The sequence below is a fragment of the Tarenaya hassleriana genome, unplaced genomic scaffold, assembly GCF_000463585.1.
Source record: "Tarenaya hassleriana unplaced genomic scaffold, ASM46358v1 Cleome90, whole genome shotgun sequence".
Lineage (NCBI taxonomy): Eukaryota > Viridiplantae > Streptophyta > Magnoliopsida > Brassicales > Cleomaceae > Tarenaya > Tarenaya hassleriana.
Window position 1 is genome coordinate 406,987 of NW_010971390.1, and position 21,694 is coordinate 428,680.

At 36.9% G+C, this 21,694-nt stretch overlaps 5 protein-coding genes across 8 annotated transcripts; 2 read left to right on the top strand and 3 right to left on the bottom strand.

Annotated features, from left to right (window-relative positions):
* Window positions 1–188: 188 nt before the first annotated feature.
* On the bottom strand, window positions 189–2,161 carry LOC104804632 (cytochrome P450 82G1-like). Its single transcript, XM_010528966.1, has 3 exons — window positions 1,181–2,161; window positions 858–1,077; window positions 189–785 (listed from the first exon to the last, which is right to left on the bottom strand). Exons 1-3 carry the CDS (start codon window positions 2,132–2,134, stop codon window positions 388–390), a joined length of 1,572 nt encoding a protein of 523 aa, XP_010527268.1. The 5' UTR covers window positions 2,135–2,161; the 3' UTR covers window positions 189–387.
* Window positions 2,162–3,834: 1,673 nt separating this feature from the next.
* LOC104804634 (cytochrome P450 82G1-like) lies at window positions 3,835–6,729 on the bottom strand. 4 transcript variants are annotated; one of them, XM_010528970.2, is made up of 5 exons: window positions 6,673–6,729; window positions 6,483–6,572; window positions 4,682–5,543; window positions 4,382–4,601; window positions 3,835–4,300 (listed from the first exon to the last, which is right to left on the bottom strand). In XM_010528970.2, exons 3-5 carry the CDS (start codon window positions 5,510–5,512, stop codon window positions 3,897–3,899), a joined length of 1,455 nt encoding a protein of 484 aa, XP_010527272.1. In that variant the 5' UTR covers window positions 5,513–5,543; window positions 6,483–6,572; window positions 6,673–6,729; the 3' UTR covers window positions 3,835–3,896. The 4 variants fall into 4 exon arrangements, with proteins under 4 accessions (XP_010527272.1, XP_010527271.1, XP_010527270.1 ...); XM_010528969.1 differs by lacking the exon at window positions 6,483–6,572 and having other exon boundaries at window positions 6,673–6,711; XM_010528968.2 differs by lacking the exons at window positions 6,483–6,572; window positions 6,673–6,729 and adding an exon at window positions 6,092–6,420.
* Window positions 6,730–8,105: 1,376 nt separating this feature from the next.
* LOC104804635 (serine/threonine-protein kinase MHK-like) lies at window positions 8,106–13,021 on the bottom strand. Its single transcript, XM_010528972.2, has 18 exons — window positions 12,766–13,021; window positions 11,671–12,020; window positions 11,498–11,576; window positions 11,273–11,341; window positions 11,066–11,155; window positions 10,832–10,970; window positions 10,598–10,700; window positions 10,426–10,478; window positions 10,132–10,198; window positions 9,900–10,008; window positions 9,749–9,814; window positions 9,567–9,635; window positions 9,416–9,476; window positions 9,207–9,311; window positions 8,937–8,971; window positions 8,803–8,848; window positions 8,618–8,702; window positions 8,106–8,514 (listed from the first exon to the last, which is right to left on the bottom strand). The coding sequence occupies exons 2-18, from the start codon at window positions 11,676–11,678 to the stop codon at window positions 8,382–8,384; spliced, it is 1,317 nt and encodes a 438-aa protein (XP_010527274.1). The 5' UTR covers window positions 11,679–12,020; window positions 12,766–13,021; the 3' UTR covers window positions 8,106–8,381.
* Window positions 13,022–13,377: 356 nt separating this feature from the next.
* Window positions 13,378–15,134, top strand: LOC104804636 (pentatricopeptide repeat-containing protein At3g25210, mitochondrial). The gene has a single exon (XM_010528973.1). The coding sequence runs from the start codon at window positions 13,411–13,413 to the stop codon at window positions 14,587–14,589; it is 1,179 nt and encodes a 392-aa protein (XP_010527275.1). The 5' UTR covers window positions 13,378–13,410; the 3' UTR covers window positions 14,590–15,134.
* Window positions 15,135–15,628: 494 nt separating this feature from the next.
* On the top strand, window positions 15,629–17,836 carry LOC104804637 (peptidyl-prolyl cis-trans isomerase FKBP15-1). Its single transcript, XM_010528974.1, has 6 exons — window positions 15,629–15,753; window positions 15,947–15,996; window positions 16,444–16,506; window positions 16,807–16,897; window positions 16,992–17,096; window positions 17,624–17,836. Exons 1-6 carry the CDS (start codon window positions 15,693–15,695, stop codon window positions 17,707–17,709), a joined length of 456 nt encoding a protein of 151 aa, XP_010527276.1. The 5' UTR covers window positions 15,629–15,692; the 3' UTR covers window positions 17,710–17,836.
* The last annotated feature ends 3,858 nt before the right edge of the window (window positions 17,837–21,694 follow it).

Below are 21,694 nucleotides of genomic sequence, written 5' to 3' on the forward strand. Positions count from 1 at the left end.
GCCTGGTGGCTAAAGCGGTTCTGCCCGTGAAAACAGACGAATTCTGAGCACAAGAATTAAAAGGTTGAGCCCTTTTTTGTTAGGGCCCGCCCGCCCGATGACCAGCGAGTACGAGGTTGGGTCATTTGCCGGCAAAAAACCCGAGTCCTGGCCGGACACGAGTTGCAAAGGTGAGAGGAGGCGAGAGCTGAGTAGGGTTCGAATCAAGATTCAATCATGTTTTTTTTTTCCAAATACCTTATTTTTCTACGAATCTAACGTTACTCGGTAATATATATTTTTTTTTGATACATCGTTACTCGGTAATATATACATACATACAAAGATCTTTCTTATTTGTCACGCAAAAGGCAGAAGATAATATAGCAAAAGATCGGTTCAGATAACCTAGTACAGATCCGGTTCAAGACGGGGCATAACCGAAACTTCAATCGGTTCAACTTTAGGCAGAGCAAGACCAGGCCCTTCGGCCATGTCCAGTGGTTCATCTGAAACTCTCCGTAGCTCAAAGCCCTGAAGCAACCTAGCAAGCACCAAGTAAACGACTCGTAGGCCAAGGTTCATGCCCGGACACGACCTCCGCCCCGAACTGAAGGGAATGTACTCGTAACCACTCTTGTCCCATCCCTTCGTCTCCTCCACCATAAACCTCTCTGGTCTGAAAACTTCAGGCTCTTGCCAAATCTTGGGATCCCGGTGAAGTTTCCATAAGTTTATGAGTAGACGGGTGCCTTTGCTTATACGGTATCCACCCACGTAACAATCCTCGCTAGCTTCTCTGATCCCTGTTCGTCAAGAATCCAACACCATGATCGATTGAGTTTGAGGTTTTTCGATTAGGGTTTCGGATATGTTACCTGTAAGAGGAGCAGGTGGGTAAAGCCGGTGAGTTTCCTTGATGATGGCTTGTAAGAACTTGAGGTTTCTTATGTCGGATTCTTCGACCCATCTTCCTTTTCCGACGATATCATCCATCTCATCTTGCGCGGTTTTCAAAACGCTCGGGTTGTTTAGTAATAAGGACACTGCCCATATCAGAGTAATGAATGTGCTGTCTGAACCTGTTAATGTAAGGATCTGCAACATATCAAGAATGGTTAGATGCTGAATTATTGTCTGCCGCCACCTTCAAACTGATAAGCAAGGATGAACAATTATCAATGAAAAGAGCTTAGTTTACCAAAGTAGTTGCCTTGACAATGGTGTCACGAGTGTGGCCAGACATTACAACATCCTCAGGCAAGACATCGATCAGTAGATCCATGACAGTCTTGTCCTGGTCAAGACCTATCTCATCGTTTCCATTTCCCGATCTTTCCTCGAGATGTTCTTGGAGCCACTTCGAGATCACCGCATCGAGCTCTTTTGCAGTGTTCTTCATGGAAGATACGTTAGCAAAATCCAACCATTCTAGCAATGGAATAGCATCTCCCACCATGAAAATACCAGCCAAGTGCTCCATCTGCTTTATCGCTTTCTTATATCGCCATTCCTCACGTTCCACTTCCCCATACTCAATCCTCTTCCCGACCACAGTCCTAAGGATTATATTAAACGTCATGAACTCCAATAACGTGTCCATCCCGACCATGGAGCTGCCTCTCTCCATAGTAGTAGTGTACAAGTGTTTGATAAACGCGCTCACTTCGGATAAACGGACATGGCCGAGCATCTCTATCCGATGATTGGAGAAGAGATGGATGGTGGTGATCTTCCGCAGCTCACGCCAGTAGTCTCCATAGGGCGCTAGAGCGAGGATCGCGTTGTTATATCCGACATAACGGCCCAAGGATATGTTCGGTCTGTTGGCTAAAACCTGGTCACTAGCCGTGAAACAGTCCCTAACTGTTTCTGAATCGCTCACGACCACCAATCTGTAAGTCCCTATCTTAAGAGAGAAGATAGGGCCGAGCTTATCGGACATGGCGGCAAATTTCTTAAAGACGAGATCTTTACCGCGGAGAAGATGGAGATGGCCGATCAAGGGCAAAGCTCCCGAAGGTTCCGGCATGCCCGAGTCGCCACCTTCACATTTCCTTCTTCTTTCGCCCGATTTCTTGACGAAAACGTAACCGATGATTAGAAACACCAGGGAGAAGAAGAGAGAAAGAGCTGCAGGGAAAGAAAAATTCATTGCGAAAAGGAAATGTCTTTGAGAGAAGTGGGCAATAGCTTTGTTCTTATGTAGAAGACTCAAGCTTCACTTATCACCAAACAGGCGGTCCAATTGTTTTTTTTTTTTTCTGGTAATGGTGCAGCGGTCCAAAAATTATTCGCTAAATATGACGTCTTACTTACTGTGGTGAGTTTTCATGCAAAATATTTAGATTTTCCATACAAAAATTATTCACTAAATATGATAATCCATCTCTAAATTAATTTCATGCAAAAACTATTCACTTCATTTTTATGCCATGGGGATCTCAGTAATTTTTTTTTCATGCAAATGTGAAATCTCTTTCGTTTTTCAAGATCACATATATTTTGTGGAGAGAAATCGATTACAATGCAATGAAGTACATCCAGAAAAAAAAAAATCATGTTCCAATGATGCCGACCTGTCTACTCGACCTCTATTACAAGTTTGTTGAATTAAATTTGATTTTGGGTTAATGTTTATTTTAATGGATCAAATTTAATTTTCTCATTACCTAATTTTTATAAGATTTTATATAAAAATCTAGATAGGTATAATAAAATATTGTATAAATAGTTGTAATGATGGATTGTAAATACCGTCTTCTATCTTTAATATCCGTCAAACAGAAACAAGAAATTAAAAAATATATATGTTACAGAGATTCGTTCTCAATTTCTTGCTATAATTTTTTGAATTTCTTTAAGACTGTTTGGTCAAGAGCTAGTTGTCAGAGGTTTCTTTAGCCATTTAAGTTAGCGGTGCCCACGATTCTAATGATTATTTTAAAAAAAAAAACCGAATTTTTCAAATTCGAACTGAATCGTCTAAAATTTTTGAACGATATTTTCTAAAAAATCTCGAATCGAACCGAATTTAAAAAATCATGAAAAACTATTGTTTTTAAAATATCTAAAAATTTCTTTATAAAAATTGGAATCGAATAAAACCGACTAGTTAAAAGATTTTCTATAACTGATAATTGAACCGAATTGAACACGAATGGAAAACGGAAATGACCACCCTAGTTTTAAGTTTGGTTATTTAGGTTCGAAAAAAATAGGTCCCGTCCGGATCCGAACTCGAAACCCTCGGGCTAAGTGCGGGCTCACCCATAATGAATGAAAACTCTGAATCAGGAAAAAAATAATACTTGATAAGAAAAAAAAAAAAAAAGAAGATGACCCAACACTGTTTTGGCCATTTGTTTCACCAAAATTGTTTGGGATTCAATAAAAGATTAAGCTATGTGGACGATATTAATTTGCATTTACAGACTCTCTCAATGTGGGTCCCATACCCTTTTTTATTATTTTAATAGATTTGCAATGATTTTTTATTTGGTCCGCAAGTTTGGAGAGGGTGGTTGGCTAATCAAAAGAAATTGCGATGACACAAGCTTCTTTCAACGTCACTAATTTTTTTATAAAAAAAATCGAAAAAGGAAATGAATGATTGGCCTGATTTGATTTCCTTTTAGGTTAAATTGGATCCATCGTCCACTTGTTCCACATCTATCCGTAATATATGGTATCGGACAAAACCCTAATCTTTCAAGGTTTCTGGCAAAAGCGAACATAATCGGACAACAAACCCAGAAGCTTTACCAGGGGACAGAAGTGAAAGCGGAAAATTAAAAACGAAATGAAACGAGGGTTGGACCTTTTGGGTTTGGTTCCTCAGGAACTGAAATTACAGAGACAAAGATCTTTCTTATTTGTAACGCAAAGGGCAGAAGATAATACAGCAAATGACCGGTTTAAGTGAGCCGGTACAGCTCCGGTTCAAGACGCGGCATAACCGAGATTTCTACCGGTTCCACTTTTGTCAGAGCAAGGCCAGGTCCTTCAGCCATACCCAACGGCTCGACCGAGTCCCTCCTCACCTCAAAGCCCTGAAGCAACCGAGCAAGCACCAAGTAAACCACTCTTAACCCGAGATTCATGCCCGGGCACGACCTTCTACCCAGGCCGAAGGGCATGTACCCGTATCCGCTCTGCTCGCATTTCGGTTTCTCCTCCATAAACCTCTCCGGTCTGAACGTTTCAGGCTCCGGCCAAATCTTGGGATCCCGGTGAAGTTTCCAGATGTTTACGAGCAGACGGGTACCTTTGGTTACACGGTATCCACCCACGTAACAATCCTCGCTAGCTTCTCGGATCCCTGTCCATCAAGAATCATCAATAGCCATGATCGATCGCTACAAGTTTGAGGTTTTTTTATTAGGGTTTTGGGATTTGTTACCTGTAAGAGGAGCAGGTGGGTAAAGCCGGTGAGTTTCCTTGACGATGGCTTGTAAGAACTTGAGGTTTCTAATGTCAGATTCTTCGACCCATCTTCCTTTTCCGACGATAACGTCGATTTCATCTTGAGCGGCTTTTAAAACACTCGGGTTGTTCAGCAACAAGGATACTGTCCATATCAGAGTGATGTATGCACTGTCTGAACCTGTTAATGTAAGAATCTGCAACATATCACGAAGGATTAGAGGCTGGCAAGCAAAAGAGGAACAACATCAAATCAGTGCGTTGTGGAAATGCTTACCAAAGCAGTTGACTTGACAATGATATCACGGGTGTGGCCAGACATTAGAACATCCTCGGGCAAGACATCGAGCAATAGATCCATGATAGTCTTCTCTTGATCAAGACTTTCCTCATCGTTTCCGTTCCTCAATCTTTTCTCGAGATGTTCTTCGAGCCACTTCGAGATGACACCGTCGAGCTCCTTAGCGGTTTTCTTCATAAGAGATACTTTAGCAAAATCCATCCATTCTAGCCACGGGATAGCATCACCTACCATGAAAACGCCCCATAAGTACTCTGTCTGTTGTATCGCCTTCTTATAACGCCATTCCTCGCATCCCATTTCCCCATACTCGATCCTCTTCCCAGCCACTGTCCTAAGGATTATATTGAACGTCATGAACTCCAATAACGTGTCCATCCTGACCAGGGAACTACCTCTATCCACGGTAGTTGTGTACAAGTGTTTGATAAACACATTAACTTCGTTTAAACGGATGTGGCCCAGCATCTCTATCCTATGATTCGAGAAGAGATAGATGGTGGTGATCTTCCGCAACTCACGCCAGTAATCTCCATAGGGTGCTAACGCGAGGATTGCATTGTTATATCCAACATACCGACCTATGGATATGTTCGGCCTGGTGGCTAAAACCACGTCATTGGTAGCGAAACAGTCTCTAACGGTTTCTGGATCGCTCACGACCACCAATCTGTAAGCCCCTATCTTAAGAGAAAAGATAGGGCCAAGCTTGTCAGATATGGCGGCAAATTTCTTAAAGACGAGATCTTTACCACGGAGAAGATGGAGATGGCCGATCAAAGGCAAAGCTCCCGAAGGTTCCGGCATGCCCGAGTCGCCACCTTCACATTTCCTTATTCTTTCACCCGATTTCCGGACAAAAACATAACCAACGATCAGAAATAGTAAGGAGAAGAGAGAAAGAGTTGCAGGGAAAGAAAAGGTCATTGCGGGAGTTATGAGACAGTGAAGAAAAATGTTGAGAACTGCGGGCATAGCTTTGTTCTTCTTATACAGAAGAGTCAAGCTTCATTTGTCACTAAACTAAACATTCATCCAAATTTTGTCACATGGGAAAAACAATGGTGGGTACCGCCTTTGAAGCAATCCTAGATTTAAAAAATCTCTTTAGCTTTCAAGACCACATGTCACAGGTGGAGAAAAAACCTTAAACTGATTTGAATTACCACCACACACAAAAAAAAAAAACACATGTTTGATGGTCCTGTCCTGTCTATTTCAACCTCTATTGCAGGTTCCACACAAATACAGGATGAATTATGTGAATTGCGATGACACAGACGGATTAGCATGCATTGCAAGGAATAGAAAAGAAGAGTCTCTGAAGTATTGGAATATCAAGCAGTTAAAAAGAGAAAACAAAGATTTTGTCCCCTCAGTTCTTACTGAAGTTTCATCTCCAGAGAAATGGTGTGACCCAAAGGGATGATATCACTCTCAAGTGAAACATGAATCTGAATCAGAAAGAACAAAGGAGGACCCGATACAGTTTTGGCCATTTATTTCTTCAAAATTGCCTCGGATCTGATAAAGACTCATCTATAGTGATATGATTATTAGCTATGTGGATGATATGGCTCTCAGTACCAAGACTCATTGCTATCCCTGTCATTGTGGGTCTCATATAAAAAAAAAACGAAGAAAACGTGATCTGCAAAGGATTTCAAGATTTGCAATGATTTTGCTCTGGTCTGTAAGCTGGAGAATAGTTAATGAACAGTAATTGAATGCAAGTTTCATCAACATCACTAAGAATAAAGAAGAGAAAGCGATTTACATTCCTCAGTCAGGAGAAAAAAGGGTTCATCGTCCACTTGTTCTGCATCCTCAGGGTCTGGCATTGGACAAAGCCCTAATCTTTAAGTTTCTGGTGAGCCAAACATGATCGGACACAAACCAAGATTGAAGCTTTAAAAGACCACAGAAGTGAAAGCGGGAAAACGAAATGAGCATTGGGAGAAACTTACTCCGCCATGAGGAAGCGAACCGAGAACGAAGCCGTTGAGGGTTTGTCAAAAGACGGTGACTTTTGAATAAAATATGTATATTTACCACAACCTATACATATATTATATAGCTTTTTGAAGACTGAAAAAATCAAAACAGAAGACATGAAACATAAAACCGGGTCTTGTTTGTAGAAAGACAGATAAAAATTGCGTATCTGTCAAACTGGCATTATCAAAAAACTATTTTTAACTCAACAGATATCTTTTTCCAATTTTGATCACGTGACTCATGTTTAAAATTTATGATGTTTTAATCAAATAATTACTAAGATATATAAGGTATAAACATAATAAATTAGGGAGATCACCATAAATTTAACATTATAATCAATAAAAACAAAATGTGATCACACTATATGTTGATCACAGCGGAAACGAAATATGTTTTAAGTAAAAATAGCAAAATAAGAATATTTTTTATATAATGTCATGTCAAACCATATTGGGACAAACTCAAAAAAAAAATCTTCAAGTTTCTTACTTACATAAAAAAAACCTTCTACTTAAAATTCATCATAAAAAATCATCAACTATTAATTTTGAACAAAAAAACCATTAACTATATAATTTTTTAAAAACATTTTTTCACTTTTAATTTGTAATAAAAAAAATCAATTATTAATTTTAATAAAGAATTTTATTTATAAAAAAATAAAAAGTGTATATTAATATTAATAGATTATAAATTGAGTATATTTTATTGGTTGTAAATATTATATTTAAAATTTTATTATCTATTATTATTTTAGAGATTGCAAATTATCATTTTATTTTTTTTTATAGATTTTATAAAGTAGTTTTAATAAAAAAAACTTTCAATTATTTAAAATTCTCAAAACACATTCTATTTTAAATATAGAAATCTATAACCAATAAAATGTACTCAATTTACAATCTATCAAATAGTAACATATGATAAAATTTTAAATTTCATATTTATAACCAATAAACTATACTGAATTTTAAATGTAACATTTCTACATAAATGTATTATATAAAGATTGATATTTATAAATATTTATATAAATTTTAAATATTATGATATAATAAATTTAAATAAAGATTATATTTTTTGTGATGTTTAGAATTATATATTTATATCTGTTTTTTCTTTAAATTTTATAAATTTTTATAATAAATTTTAAAACAAAATATTGTGTAGATAGATAATTAATTTTTTTATAACAAATTTAAAGTGAAAAATTGTTTTTAAAAATTTTATATAGTTAATGGTCTTTTTTGTTCAAATTAATAGTTGATAATTTTTTATGATAAATTTTAAGTAGAAAGTTTTGTTGGTGTAAATAGAAAATTTTGAGATTTTTTTGAGTTTGTCCCAACCATATCAACATAGATATATTCATCAAAAAAAAAAAAAGAAGAAAATTATAAGGTCCAAAAAACAAGACCACAAACTTTTTTAACACTTCTTTTCATTTACACAGAGACCCTTTTGTTTGGTCGGTCGTGGTTCCACAAGTATTTTTGGACATCAAACTGTCTCTAAGAATTGGTAATGGTAACGTTTTATGAAAGAGTATCACTCTTGAAGCTATACAAAAGTTTAAAAAAAAAAATGGTAAAGACAACTTCTTTTTCTCTTCTGTTAAGCTCAGACTCTTCACTTTGTTTTTCCTTTTTTGTACCGACGAGTTGGGGAGATTCATTCAGAGGTAATGTCGCTGCTGGAACGGGGCGGAAACTGCCAGCAACGACCGGTCCAAGACGTTGGGTTGCAAGGAGGCGACAGTGAACCCCGTCGAGTGAGGTTGTCCCATCGTTGTATGTTGCTGAATCGAACTGCTTCCCCCACAGATTTTTCAGTTAGGCCAGCATAGAGACGGAAAAAGAAAAGGAAAGTTGAACAGAGAGGGGCTTAATTGGTAAGGATTTTGGAACTGACCCAAACGAAAGAGACAGAGGCGAAGAAGATTCAACCGAGGCGCCATGGAAGCGATTTTGATCAGAAGATAGAAGTGACCAGAAAACTGTAAATGTACAAAGAACGAAAGATATTAGAGATCGAAAATGGAAGGGATACATACCACACTGTCAGGGAAATACATTAAGGACACTTTATCTTCTTACCTGATGGCTCGGCGTCGTCATTGAGCCCCGAGCAAAACAGAATATTCTGTGTCGTAAAAACAAACTTTCATTAATGAACAGTTTACTATCATTTCTATTCACATTTTATGAGTACAGGAACCACAGAGCTTTACCTCACCCATACCCTGAGATACATTGTGGACCATTTCTGCAAGAGGATGGTGTATAACAGAATTAAGAAGAAAATCATAAAGTGATGAAACCAGAGAAGGGATAGAGGAAAGGAAAGATGAAACCCCAAAAAATTAAAATTTGAAGAGATGTTTTGGTAGCCATTGAGATGTCTCCATGAGGCACAAATATAGTCAAATCCCGTAACCCCGTGTTTACTTTTATTTTCCTTTATACATTGTTAGCCATCACGAGATAAGAGAGATGCTTACCTAAGTTAGAAGCACTTGGTTTCACACCCAGTGTCAAGCCAAGAAAACATTCGTCCTGTTCTGTGTCGAAGTCCCAGAGGTTTAGCTCAAGATTTGGCATTGCTCCTGAAGAATAACACAATTGGAAAGTGACCAACCGGACCCGATGTAAAAGCAGAATGGGTTGTAATGCACAATACACGAAACAGGGAGCAAAACAAAATACTCACCACCCTTGTTATTGAGTCTCAGCTCGAGGTCATGGAGTGGATATGAAACCCGCTTAGCCATCTGTGCAGAGCACAAGTCATTGATTCTTTTAATGTTTAAAACAATATAACAATAGAACTACAAAACTTTAGCAAAGGAAATCCAAACTACATTGAAAAATGGATGCTGTAGCGCTTGATCTGCAGTTGGTCGTCTCAAAGGATCCCATGATAAGAGTTGCTATTGAAATCAAAAAAGAAAAACATATTAAACTAAGATGTGAAAGAAATAAAATCAGATAAAGGGTTAGAAACATAATTCATTTTACAGAAAGGGTGAATTAGATCACTCACAGTGATTAAGTCAATAGCTTCAAGGGAAGCATTAGAAATGAGATTAGCAATTCGGGGCTGTGAAAACTGCCGCAAGAAATTATAAAAGAAATGTCAATAAATCTAGGTGCAAACTAAATGGGCAGCGTTATCTTCTACTCAGAAAACTGACCTCTGAATGACTAATACTAATTATTCGGGATATGCTTTTTGCTTCAGGGAAAATGGTCCAGTCCGGCTTACCAAGAACACAGCAGATCTTGTATAATTGATCCATTTCGCTGCTCATAAAGAAAGAAATTCTATCAGATTTCACTACATGCTAACATAAGCCTTGTTATTGTTCCAAAATGCTCATAGCATGTCAGCCCCTAACATAGTAACTAGGCCAACGAGAAATTCACCTTTCTCCAGGGAATATAGGGGATAACATGAAAAGCTCAGCTAATATTGCCCCAACCGCCCACATGTCTGCAATTCCATTTAAAGTTAGCAGATGATTCATCCAGGAAAAAAAATCAGCGTCTATAAGCATCTACAAAACCATACAGCAGAGAAAAAAGAGAGAAAAGAAGGGAGACATAGAACAAATGCGGGGAGGGTAGGGAGTCACCGAAGACATTTCAAGACAATCGCTCAAGTCTTATTTGGTTTGGAAGACACACAAAAAGAATCTACAAAAAGAAAACAGTGCTCACCGACTGCAGGAGTGTATGATGATGACTGCAGTAAAACTTCAGGAGCTCGATACCTAGACAAAGGAGCGGACTATCAGCTAAGATAACGTCACCCAGTTATTTCTTTTCACCTATAGATTCTCCATAAGCATTCCAGCAGGCATGCCAGACAATATCGTAAGACATTACTTACCAACGTGTAGAGACATACTCGGTGTAAGGAGGCAGCGATGCAACTTCTCTAGCCAGCCCAAAGTCAGCAATTTTCAGGATATCGTTTGTCACCAGCAAGTTTTCTTTAAAACAGGATCAACATTTGGTTAGACATTTCAAGCTAGGGAAAATTGCCTAAACAAGACTGCAGATTCTGATGGAACTCCATATCAATTAACAAGATAGCAACACGACAAAAAGCAGAAATATGTACCAGGTTTTAGGTCCCGATGAAAATAACCATTCTTATGCATGTGAGCCAGCCCTTGCAGCATCTGAGACATAAAACTTCTTATTTCCCCTTCCGGAAAAGGTGTTTCCCGTTCTTTCGTTATTTGGTACAGATTGTGTTCCTAAATAGACAGTTACCCAGGATCAGCAAATACCAATATAAGAGTAACATCCAACAGAGCACCCCAAAAAAGGAAAGGAAGATAATCATCTCTACCATGCACTCAAAGATGAAGAAGAGCTCATTATTTTCCCTCACAACCTCCTTCAACTTTATGACATTGGGATGATTAAGCTTGCGAAGAGCCTGCAGAACATAATATTATAAGCATCTTTGAAGGTAACACAAAGGCCTTTGAGCTGCTTCCAGTGAGCAAAATCAGTGTTAATAATGTTCAGATGTAAAGGATGCGAAGGTATGCACCTTAACTTCCCGTAGGTTCATGCACTCTTCCCAGTAGTAAAATTTTCTCTTCATTTTCTTGACAGCAACCTGAGTTGTGGAGAGAAAAAAGATTTAAACGCATGTAAAGATCCATTGTCTTCTAGGGCAATAAAGCAGCCAGAGTTCACAAAGCACGAGATGGATATGAAAGAATAAAACGCAGAGAGACGAGAAAGACAGGGAGAATGTAGTTCAGCAACTTACAACTTCATATGTTTCCATATTGAAGGCCTTATATACACTACCGCAGGCACCATCTCCAAGCTCTTCCAAAACTTTATACCTAAACAGAGAAAAATCCGAACAGGTAAACCATCAGGTACTCAAATAGAAAAAAATGTTAAAGATTCACATATGTGCACTAGGGAGAAACTAACCTTTCCATTATTTCCCTTTTAGCTATAGCACAAAAAGAAATTGTCAATTGGCTTCTGCCAACCTCCACACCAAAGAGGTGTCTATTATTTTAACGCAAGAGCTTTCACCAGCACTCATAAACGGTTTACCGCTAGACTGTAGCATGAAATATATATCGTCGACAAAAACCCGCTTTTCATCGTAGGACTGAGTTAATATAAATTGAAAGGTAAGCATCATTCTTGAATGCAGCTTCTACAAGCTGCAATCGGCCAGCATCATCTACAAGAACCGTTCTAGGAAACCTTCAGAAACTCACTGCCGACCTAATTTTCTCATAGCATCAACATCTAACTCAAACAACTCCCACCTATAAAAAGAACAGCAAATTAATCATATCAGACCTCCAAGCAGTAAATTCAGAAAGAGATAAATAATTTTGCCATTCATTCAGTAGATAATAGATAGATTATACAAGGGTAAGAAACGGAAGCAATACTTATCAGATAGATTCAGATATTTGGAGAAATCTATTCTGTTCCTAAAGATACGGAGCCTAAGTTTCAAAACCCAAGACAGCTAATTTTATTTCAAGATCAAAACGAACTTGATTCATCTTTGGCTTAAGATTCATAAGAAAGATTAACATAGTAATAAATCTTAATTAAGCAATCTATCGAGATTGAAACGTGTAATATAGAAGATCCATTGGAATACAGGCGAAACAAATGAACATAAAAAGGAACACGGTTAGTTTCCAAAGCACAGCAAGATCAAATCTTATTGAAGCACATAAGACAAAACTCAGAAACTGATTACAATAAATTTCTCCAATGATGTTCTATCATTGTCTCTGGTCCATCAATACAAAAAAAAAGCCACACAAACACAAGGAACAAACAAGCCAACTGCTTTCCTCTTGTAATGTCTTCCTCTATCAATAGGCTTCTATGGAGAAAAATTGAATTGAATTTATCCAAAATTTTGTCTCGTATGCTCCGAGAAGCAAAACAGATAAGCAGGAAAATTCAAACGAAAATCATACGAGTAAAAAAGAAGAAGTCTGAAACGTATTGAGAAAAGAAAATCACGAGATCAAGTCGGACGATTCTCACCATTGATGCAAAACAGAGAATTTCAGGAGCTTGAAGATCCGATGAAGCGATTGAACAGATCACCAATGTCGTCTATCCTCAGAAAAAGGAGAAAGAAACAGCAGAAAACAGGAGAGGAGGAGAGAGAGCTATGAAGAGATAAACCAGACGGTGAAGAGAGAGAAAATCAGATTGCTGAGGAAGCCATTGGAGTATAAATCAGATTCCTAAGAAGAAGAGGAAGAAGAAGAAACCGAAGGAAAATAATAATAAAATTAAAAAAAGGATAAATATGAATTCAAAGTATAATTATCGTCGGAATAAAATATTAAACGCGATAAATATAGACATTAAAAAAACTATTTCCTGATTATTAAGAAAACGCGGAGAAAGAGAAGCGGAGGAAAATAAAATTGTGGTCCCCTGGAGAGATTTTAATAATTATATATGAAATTACCTAAATATCCCTTAACAAACTGGGTATCTACGCGAAGATTCGCTCGCGAGAGGGGATAAGGATCGACTCCGCTGAATAATGGGCCTGTTTGGGCCTTAATATATATTTGGGCCTATAAATAATTGGGCCCTTCGAGTGATATTAGGACTTCGTAGTTTCTCTTTATTAGTCTCTTCACTCGTTCGATCATCTCCTCCGCCGTCGATACGATGTCGGCGGCCCTCCGCCGCGTCCTCACAGTCTTCGAACGGTATGGCGTTCTCTCTCCGCCGCAGCTTCCTCCCATCTTCTTCACCGTGAATCGCGCATCACTCTGTGCACACCTATCCTCCTCCTCTTCTTCATCTCCGTCCGAGGCACCGAACCCACCGGAATCACCGATCGACCCGAGTAGAACCCGAACCCGCAGCCGGACTCCGCTTGAGATCCAATTCGAGACTTGGATCCAGAATCTGAAGCCAGGGTTCACTCACGGGGACGTTGTGGTGGCGTTGCGGGCACAATCCGACCCGGATCTGGCCTTCGACATTTTCCGATGGACTGCTCAACAGAGAGGCTACAAGCACAACCACGAGACTTACCGTACAATGATCAAGCTCCTTACCAGCGGAAAACGGTACAAACACGCCGAAACCCTAATCGAGGAGGTAATCGCCGGTGCGTGTGAAATGAGTGTTCCTCTCTACAACTCCATCATCCGATTCTGCTGTGGCCGTAAGTTCTTGTTTAACCGAGCTTTTGATGTTTACAAGAAGATGCTCCGGTCGGAAAACTCCAAACCGAACCTGCAAACGTATACTTTGCTTCTGAATTCGCTGTTGAAGAGATTCAACAAGTTGCATGTGTGTTATGTGTACTTGCACGCTGTTAGATCGATGACGAAGCAGATGAAAACGGTAGGGGTGATTCCGGATACATTTGTGTTGAACATGATTATAAAAGCTTACTCTAAGTGTCTTGAGGTAGATGAAGCCATAAGGGTTTTTCGGGAAATGGGTTTGTACGGCTGCGAGCCGAATGCCTATACGTATGGTTACATAACAAAGGGGCTGTGTGAGAAACGAAGGGTTGGTCAGGGTTTAGGGTTTTACAAGGAGATGAGGAGCAAAGGGATGGTGCCAAATGGGAGTTGTTATATGGTTTTGATCTGCAGTCTTGCGATGGAACGAAGACTGGATGATGCCGCTGAGGTTGTGTTTGACATGTTGGGGAATTCAATGTCTCCAGATTTGTTGACGTATAAGACAGTTTTGACGGAGTTGTGCAGGGAAAGGAGGGGGAATGAAGCTCTTGAGTTACTCGAGGAATGGAAGAAGAAGGATTTGGTGATGGGCGAAAGGAATTACAGATCTTTGTTGGACGAAGTCTATTTCATGAACAAGGGTTAAACCCAGTTACTGAATCTGATGAATGATTGAATTGCTCGCTCGGGCGAAATAACTCGGCTTACAATAGGGAGTAATGGATCTCTTTTACACCCTTGGAGCCATCCACATCGTGCTGGTTATCAAGTTTGATCTTCAGAACTCTGCTTTGTTTGCACATTACAGACCCGATTTCCAACGGAATGGAGCTTGTGATTGTGAAGACTCTCGGTCAGGGGAGTATTTTAGTTTCGAGATTTGCAATTCGGATACGTTTTCTGGCCTTCCCTTACGAGAAGAGAGAGTGCTTCTTCTTTCTTACAGTCTGTTCTGTTCTTGGCGATTTTCTGTAAGAGATTTGTCATGACTCCAAGGCTGCGGATGAAGTCTATTTATCAGCTGAGACTATGTCTCTCTCTGAATATCCATCATTTGCAATTTGATTATACGCAGAACTCCAACTTGTTGATCTCTTTTGTTATCTGTAACATAGAACCCTAATTTTCTTGTGTCCTTGTTGGTGCTACTGTGAGGATCTGAGATACAATGTGAGTCTGGTTCTTGGTTCATCTCTCTCAATTTCTTGCTTCAATTTCTTAGTTTCCAACCTGAAGGAGCGAAGATTTTAGGGGTGGGCGGTTCGCACTCGGTTTGGGAATGGTTCGGTCCAATTTTTTCGGTTTTATAAAAATATTCAATTCGATTCCGGTATTTAATTAGGGTGGATATTTGGATTTTGTTTGGGGTCCGAGTTTTTTTAGTTTCAGAAGAATTATATATATGTATCTGCATTTTATATTGAATTTCATTTAATTCCAATTTTTTTGGAGTTTATTTTTTATTGCTAAACATGTTCATTTTAAAAAATCGACTATTGACATTTGAAAATATATTTTCTTTCAACTGTTATATCAAATACATTTGGCAATCAAGAAATAGCTCATGGGCCAGAGAAAGCGATATAATGGCTCTAGGTTTCATTGTCAAGGGCCTACTAATGGGCTATATAACTAGGCCCATTTGATTGAGCTCATCTTTTCGGCGTTAAGCCGACGCCACTAGATATACATTCAGTTGGACCCGAAAAAATCAGATCGGAGGTGAGAAGGACAGCGAAGAACGTGGAGATGAGTCTGTCCGCCATGAAAGTTTCCGGAGTTCTGGTTCTGTTGGCGGTCTTCGCTTTAGGTATGAAACAAATTATTCAGGTGTCGAGTGTAGGATTCTAGTGTTAGATGAGTTTTTCTTGTCGGTCCCTTTGTTTTTCCCCGATGTCCAATCATTTTTTTTTGCTGTTGATCTGATCGTTTTCCCGTGAGAATCATAGAAATGTAATCGTGTTTGTTTTTGGTTCGTCTGTTATTTGATTGATATATTTCAGCTTACGGGAAGAAGTCGGGAGATGTGACGGAGTTGCAGATTGGAGTCAAGGTGGTCCAAAAAATCTCTTTAAAATTCATCCACTATGATGCTTACATCTCTACGCAGCTGTCGGTTCCGATTCAAGATTCATTGGATAGATATGTGAATTTGAATCTGATATTGCATTTGGAATCCTGGATATAAGCTGATCTTATGTTGCTATTGTCAATTTTGCCCTAGCAATATTTACTTTTCATAGGTTCATATTTTTGTAGGAATCTCTTCAATTCTGCAATTTTCTTCGCTTTGCAAAATGTTAGTAATTCGCATTTGTTTTAAGCTTGTAATTTTGGAAGGTTGGTGGTAATTCCTTGTGCATATTCTGTCTCGATTTCTGTTCTATGTTGATTTGGTGATTGAGGAAGAAAGTGGGAATGGGCTTGGCTTATCTGCATTTTGGCATCTGGAATTTTAGTATTGTTTTGACCCTTGCATCACTTTCCTTTTTCTTTACAGTATAAGCCGCAGAAGTGTGAACTTCAGGCTCACAAAGGAGATCGAGTCAAGGTCCACTATCGGGTAAGTTGATCGAAGCTTCAAGTTGGCTGATATTTTATTTAAGGACGATCTCGGGCTGAACTTCCGTAATATGAGAGAATGGAACTGTTGTCAATGTTCACCACCATACATTGCTACAGCTTCAATCTTATATTGATTCCTAAATTACAAGCTTCAAATGTCCGTGGTTATCTGTTAAAATCGCTCTGAATCTAGTGCTATTTGAAATTTTGAATTGTAGATCATGTAGTCTATGAACCAAAAAAACGAAGAATGTAGCCGTGAAAATTCTCGATAGTTATGCATGGTTTAATCCTGCAGGGAAAGTTAACCGACGGAACAGTCTTTGATTCAAGTTTCGAAAGGGGTGACCCTATAGAGTTTGAGCTTGGAACTGGCCAAGTCATCAAAGGTATGTTGCACGTTTAGCAATGCTGCGTCTCTTTGATCGTTTCTTTTCCGCGAAGCACAGATACAAGTTGGCACTGTAACTGCGTCTGTTGCAGGGTGGGACCAAGGACTACTGGGAGCATGCGTTGGTGAGAAGAGAAAGCTGAAAATCCCATCTAAACTCGGTTACGGTGATCAGGGTTCTCCGCCAAAAATCCCTGGTATTCTCTGCTTTCCCAAATTCTTGAACTTCCCCTTTGCTCAAAATCTTTTTGTGGATCAAGTGTTGCTACCCTTTTTTCCATCCAATCCCCGTTATCCAATATTGAGTGCATAGATGATACCCGAAAGGGTTAATTTTTAATCCGGAGAATAATAGTCCGAAACAATTTAGACACCAAAGAAACTAATGATCTGCCATTTCGCGTCCTGCAAGCAGCGGGATAAAGAATCTTTTCCTTAATCCTTTCTTTTCCAAACCTACCTATCAAACTGCATCTTCGCCCTTCTTTTTTCTGTCACTGCCGAAAGTGAATTTTATTAATCAAAAACTTTCTTGAGCTTCTTGTACAAACCGAATTTATTTGGAATTCCATATGGCAAAAGGAACATTTTAGCATGAATTAATCCGGAATTGCATGATATGGGTTCAGTTGCTTGTCTTGCTTTCCTTCATGTATATTTGGTTGGTTTGCCCGAACGTAAAGATAGGATGGAAATAAGCCTCTGTTGGGTCGTGAATTCGCAGGCGGAGCCACGCTGGTTTTCGACACTGAGCTTGTCGCTGTGAACGGGAAATCATCCAACCAAGGGGCCTCGGACAACGAGCTTTGATTCAAGTAGAGAAAAACATCATGTAGTTTACATTCTCTCTTCTTCATCTTTGTATCGTCGATGACGTTATTGTGTTAAATAAAAAAACACGAGGTGTAACACTTTTTTAGTAGGAGAGGAGTGGACATTTTCGGATCTAAAAATGCACGAAAGGTAAAAAAAACTGAATTATATATGTCAAATCGACACGCGACTTCCGTTGATTCCGATTAGGATTGGATTTTAGATTTTTTTTAAAAAAAAATTGTCTCATGCGTGCTTTTAAATCTAAATTTTTTATGTAAAAACTGAATTATATAATATCAAATCGAACGACGCATAATTTTATCCAAAATAAATTTAATCTATAACTCAACCATGTTTTATAAACTAAGGTGTTCAATGGATTGAGTTTTTATTTTGGGTTTTTGGTTTTAGTTTTTGAATTTTGGTTTTTGGATTTTGGTTTTGGTTTTTAGTGTATTTTTTTAGTAAAGTGGTTTTCCAAGTTTTTAGAAAAACTAATTTTATAAAAACTTGGTTGTTATCTTTTTTGGTTTTTAGATTTTAAAAACTTTAAAAACACCTTCCATTCAAGGCCTAAATTAATGGGATTAACAAAGAATAAACAGGTATGGAAATACATTTTTAACAAAAATACTTGCTAAAAATGTTAAATGATCATGAAAATAAAATATTAACAACAAATAATTTTTTATATTTATTTTTTGTTAAAATAAAATCCAAACTGAACTATAAGTCGAATAAAAGAACAAAATAAAACATGAGTTTTATATAATCTAGAAAAAATTGAAATTCAAGATGGATTAAGGAATTTGATTAAGCTATACTTAGAAGATATGGACAGATATCAACGGTTGATAACTGTGAAGGCAAACCCTGACCTTATATCAACGGAACGCTGACGTAAGGTAACCGCCGTCACGGTCAACGAGATCCGTATTTTCTGGAAACTTGCCAAATTCGTTAACGCCGTCAACTGTAGTAAAGCCCGTTTGTTTATTTTTTTCCTTTAAATAAACAAAGAAAAAATATCTCTCTAGAAGTAGAAACATCTCCGAGGTAATTAAAACTTACAAAAAGAATCGGAATATCACGAAACAAAGTGATTGATAAAACTGAAACAATAATTAATTTACACAGAAAAAAAATTGATAGTCCTCTTAACAACTGAAATATTTTCTTTTTTTTTCTTTGTTTTCATCAAAAAAGTTTTTCTTTCTATAATCGAGTATACTGAACCGAGTTTCAGGTTAATCTTGGAATCAGAATCAAACCATATGATTGGAATTACGTTCTCTTCCCAATTTGAGATTCAAACTCGGGACAAAACAGATGTTTTGCATCCCATTACCGGTTGTATCCAAATTGGGTACCAATACAATTATATGCATGTTTCAAGTATCCCCAAAACACTAAATAAGGTCGAATGTACAGAATCATATGGTTTAGATTCCACACTCCTAAGCACTCATTCATCACATGGCTTTTTGTTCTTGATCGATGCTCAACAAGAGAACGTATGATGCATTGGGGATTACAATCTGAAACCTCATGTTTATTTTGTGGTGGTGAATTAGAAAGCAGAAATCATCTGCTTTTTGATGAATGCAGCATGACAAAAGAACTCTATAACTCTTCAATGAGAAAGTGGGGGACTGTTGCCTTCTCAGACAACTTGGGAAACGTCACTTGCATGGCTGCCTGAAAGGTGGGATTGTAAACATCGTCATTGGGGTGTTTGTATTACTCGCCAACTGCTTGTTTACACTATCTGGATCGAAAGAAACTCAAGATTACACAATTCTAGATTCAAAAACATATCGGCGCTACGTAAGGACATCGATAAAGCTTTCAGAGCAAACATGGCGGCCGTCAGACCCTGGAATTGCCAGCTACTTACTCCAAATTTGGTTCTCTGATGCGTGATGTATTAGATTATATTTCATTTTGATGTTTTCGTCTCATTGGGATCTTATATTCCTTTGTTTTTAATATGAATACAGATATACCCTTTAACAAAAAAAAAAGTATCCTACCAAAATTCTTTTTTTAGTTATAAATTACAATAAAAGAATGTTATAATTACGAGAAAGATCGATTATTCATAATAGTTGCATAACTATAAAATTGCATATTTCATATTCGTTTAGATTATTTTTACGTTTTGCCAAAAAAAATATTAACAAAAAAGGGGAAATCCACATAAAAATGAATGAGTTGAATAACCACGTGCATGCACGCATGCATCCATCCAGCAAAAATGATGAACATCCGTTTCTGATGTATTTATGTTTCATAAGCGACAAAAGTGATCATAATAGTGTTATAATAAATATATACATATATGCATATGTTGAGAAAAGTTGTATAATAAATAATAGTTGATATTAATTGCTATATATACCTTACCTTATGAGGGAACTATTCATATGTCTCTTTCCTAAACGACATGCAATTAATTATACAATGATCATATGAATTGTCTCGCATCTTATCATTGAATGATAAATATTTAATTTTGAATTTCCAATTATATTAATTTTAAAAAAACACAAAAGTACTTAAGGTATCATTATCGAAATGTTTGTTTCTGCCGACCACCCAACGCCTTCTCCTTTTTTAGGTTAAGTTCGTCTGTTTTTTTTTTTTTACCTTAAACATGAAAAAGTAATTTCACTAAAAATTGATTTCAAGATGATTATGATTCAATTAATTATCATTCCTCTTTTCAAATAAATCTCTTTAATTAGGTGACATTATTATATATATTCTACAAGATTCGGCTTTTTTCAATCTAATAATCTAATTAATTTGATGCTAGCTAAATTTTTTTTGTTTTCAATTGATTCGTTCTGCGTTCAAATTTTTTTACTTTAAAAAACTGCAATGACGGGTTTTGACACATTCGCGCTTGTTTAGATTTTATTTTAATCCGTTTTAACTTTAAGTTTATTAAAAAATATTTATTTTCTAAAAAATTAATCTTTCTTCTCTATTTTATTTTATATTCATATATTTTCAATTTGATTTTCATATTCATTAAGTTTTTTTAATATACTCAATCTAATATAATGATATCCCGTATATTGATATTATAATCTGTAACAATTTCGTCATCTATTTTGTTCCTCTAGTTTAAATTTCCCTTTACCTAAACGCGTCCAAATTATGATTCAGTTAAACTTTTAACATTCCCTTTTTCATTTCCATAAAATATAAAATTGAATCTACTCTCTTTCTATATATATATATATATATATATATATTATATATAGAGTTCATTACGAAGCTGTATGGTTTGAGCATGACTTTCGGACAAACAAACATATGGCTTCCCTGTTTCCTAATCATAGAAAAAGCAATTAAATTTCAGTGTTTTTTTGTAACCAATAATTAAGGTCCAAAGAAGACAACTGTCTCAGATTTGGAAAAAGACATAAATCAACCACATTAATTACACCATAATCAAATCCGGTGTTGACCCACGTAGACATCTAGTCATATATATATGTGTGTATATATATATCTGTATATATGATTTTACAATGGAAGCTGAGTTGCGTGCATTACACATGTATATATGTACTGACCAAATGTGATTTTTTTTTCTTTGCTATAAATATGCCACCCAAAATGTTTGAAATATTTATGTAATCTATTAAATTATAAAATATTAGCAAATTTTCATAAAAATGACCATGGTATTTATCGATTATTAGAATAACTATATTTTTACAAACCTTTATAAAAAAAAGAATAACTATATTTTGTAAATAATAGGGTTCGATCATTGTTGAAATAGATCTGTACTTTAAAAGTTTAATATATTTTAGTCAGCTATTATTTTGGTGGAATTATGATTACGTTTTGAAAGTTTGTGTATTTCTATATAAATTTTAAATAGTTAGTATATTTATATAAGAGAAAAAATGAGTTAGTTTTGATAATTTGATATATATATATTAATATATATAGATTCCAT

Bases quoted from the DNA above. Each gene is read 5' to 3' on its own strand.
- LOC104804635 (XM_010528972.2), bottom strand. The intron at 10,479-10,597 runs GTAAGTAATGTC...TCCTTTGTCTAG, and splicing joins GAGTATGTCTCTACACGTTG to GTATCGAGCTCCTGAAGTTT. The intron at 10,009-10,131 runs GTGAATTTCTCG...CTTTATGAGCAG, and splicing joins CCTATATTCCCTGGAGAAAG to CGAAATGGATCAATTATACA.
- LOC104804637 (XM_010528974.1), top strand. From the start codon at position 15,693: ATGAGTCTGTCCGCCATGAAAGTTTCCGGAGTTCTGGTTCTGTTGGCG. The intron at 15,997-16,443 runs GTGGTCCAAAAA...TTTTCTTTACAG, and splicing joins AGTTGCAGATTGGAGTCAAG to TATAAGCCGCAGAAGTGTGA. The intron at 16,507-16,806 runs GTAAGTTGATCG...TTAATCCTGCAG, and splicing joins GAGTCAAGGTCCACTATCGG to GGAAAGTTAACCGACGGAAC.
- LOC104804632 (XM_010528966.1), bottom strand. From the start codon at position 2,134: ATGAATTTTTCTTTCCCTGCAGCTCTTTCTCTCTTCTTCTCCCTGGTG. The intron at 1,078-1,180 runs GTAAACTAAGCT...GATATGTTGCAG, and splicing joins TTGTCAAGGCAACTACTTTG to ATCCTTACATTAACAGGTTC. The intron at 786-857 runs GTAACATATCCG...CTTGACGAACAG, and splicing joins CCCACCTGCTCCTCTTACAG to GGATCAGAGAAGCTAGCGAG.
- LOC104804634 (XM_010528967.2), bottom strand. From the start codon at position 5,680: ATGCCCGCAGTTCTCAACATTTTTCTTCACTGTCTCATAACTCCCGCA. The intron at 4,602-4,681 runs GTAAGCATTTCC...GATATGTTGCAG, and splicing joins TTGTCAAGTCAACTGCTTTG to ATTCTTACATTAACAGGTTC. The intron at 4,301-4,381 runs GTAACAAATCCC...CTTGATGGACAG, and splicing joins CCCACCTGCTCCTCTTACAG to GGATCCGAGAAGCTAGCGAG.
- LOC104804636 (XM_010528973.1), top strand. From the start codon at position 13,411: ATGTCGGCGGCCCTCCGCCGCGTCCTCACAGTCTTCGAACGGTATGGC.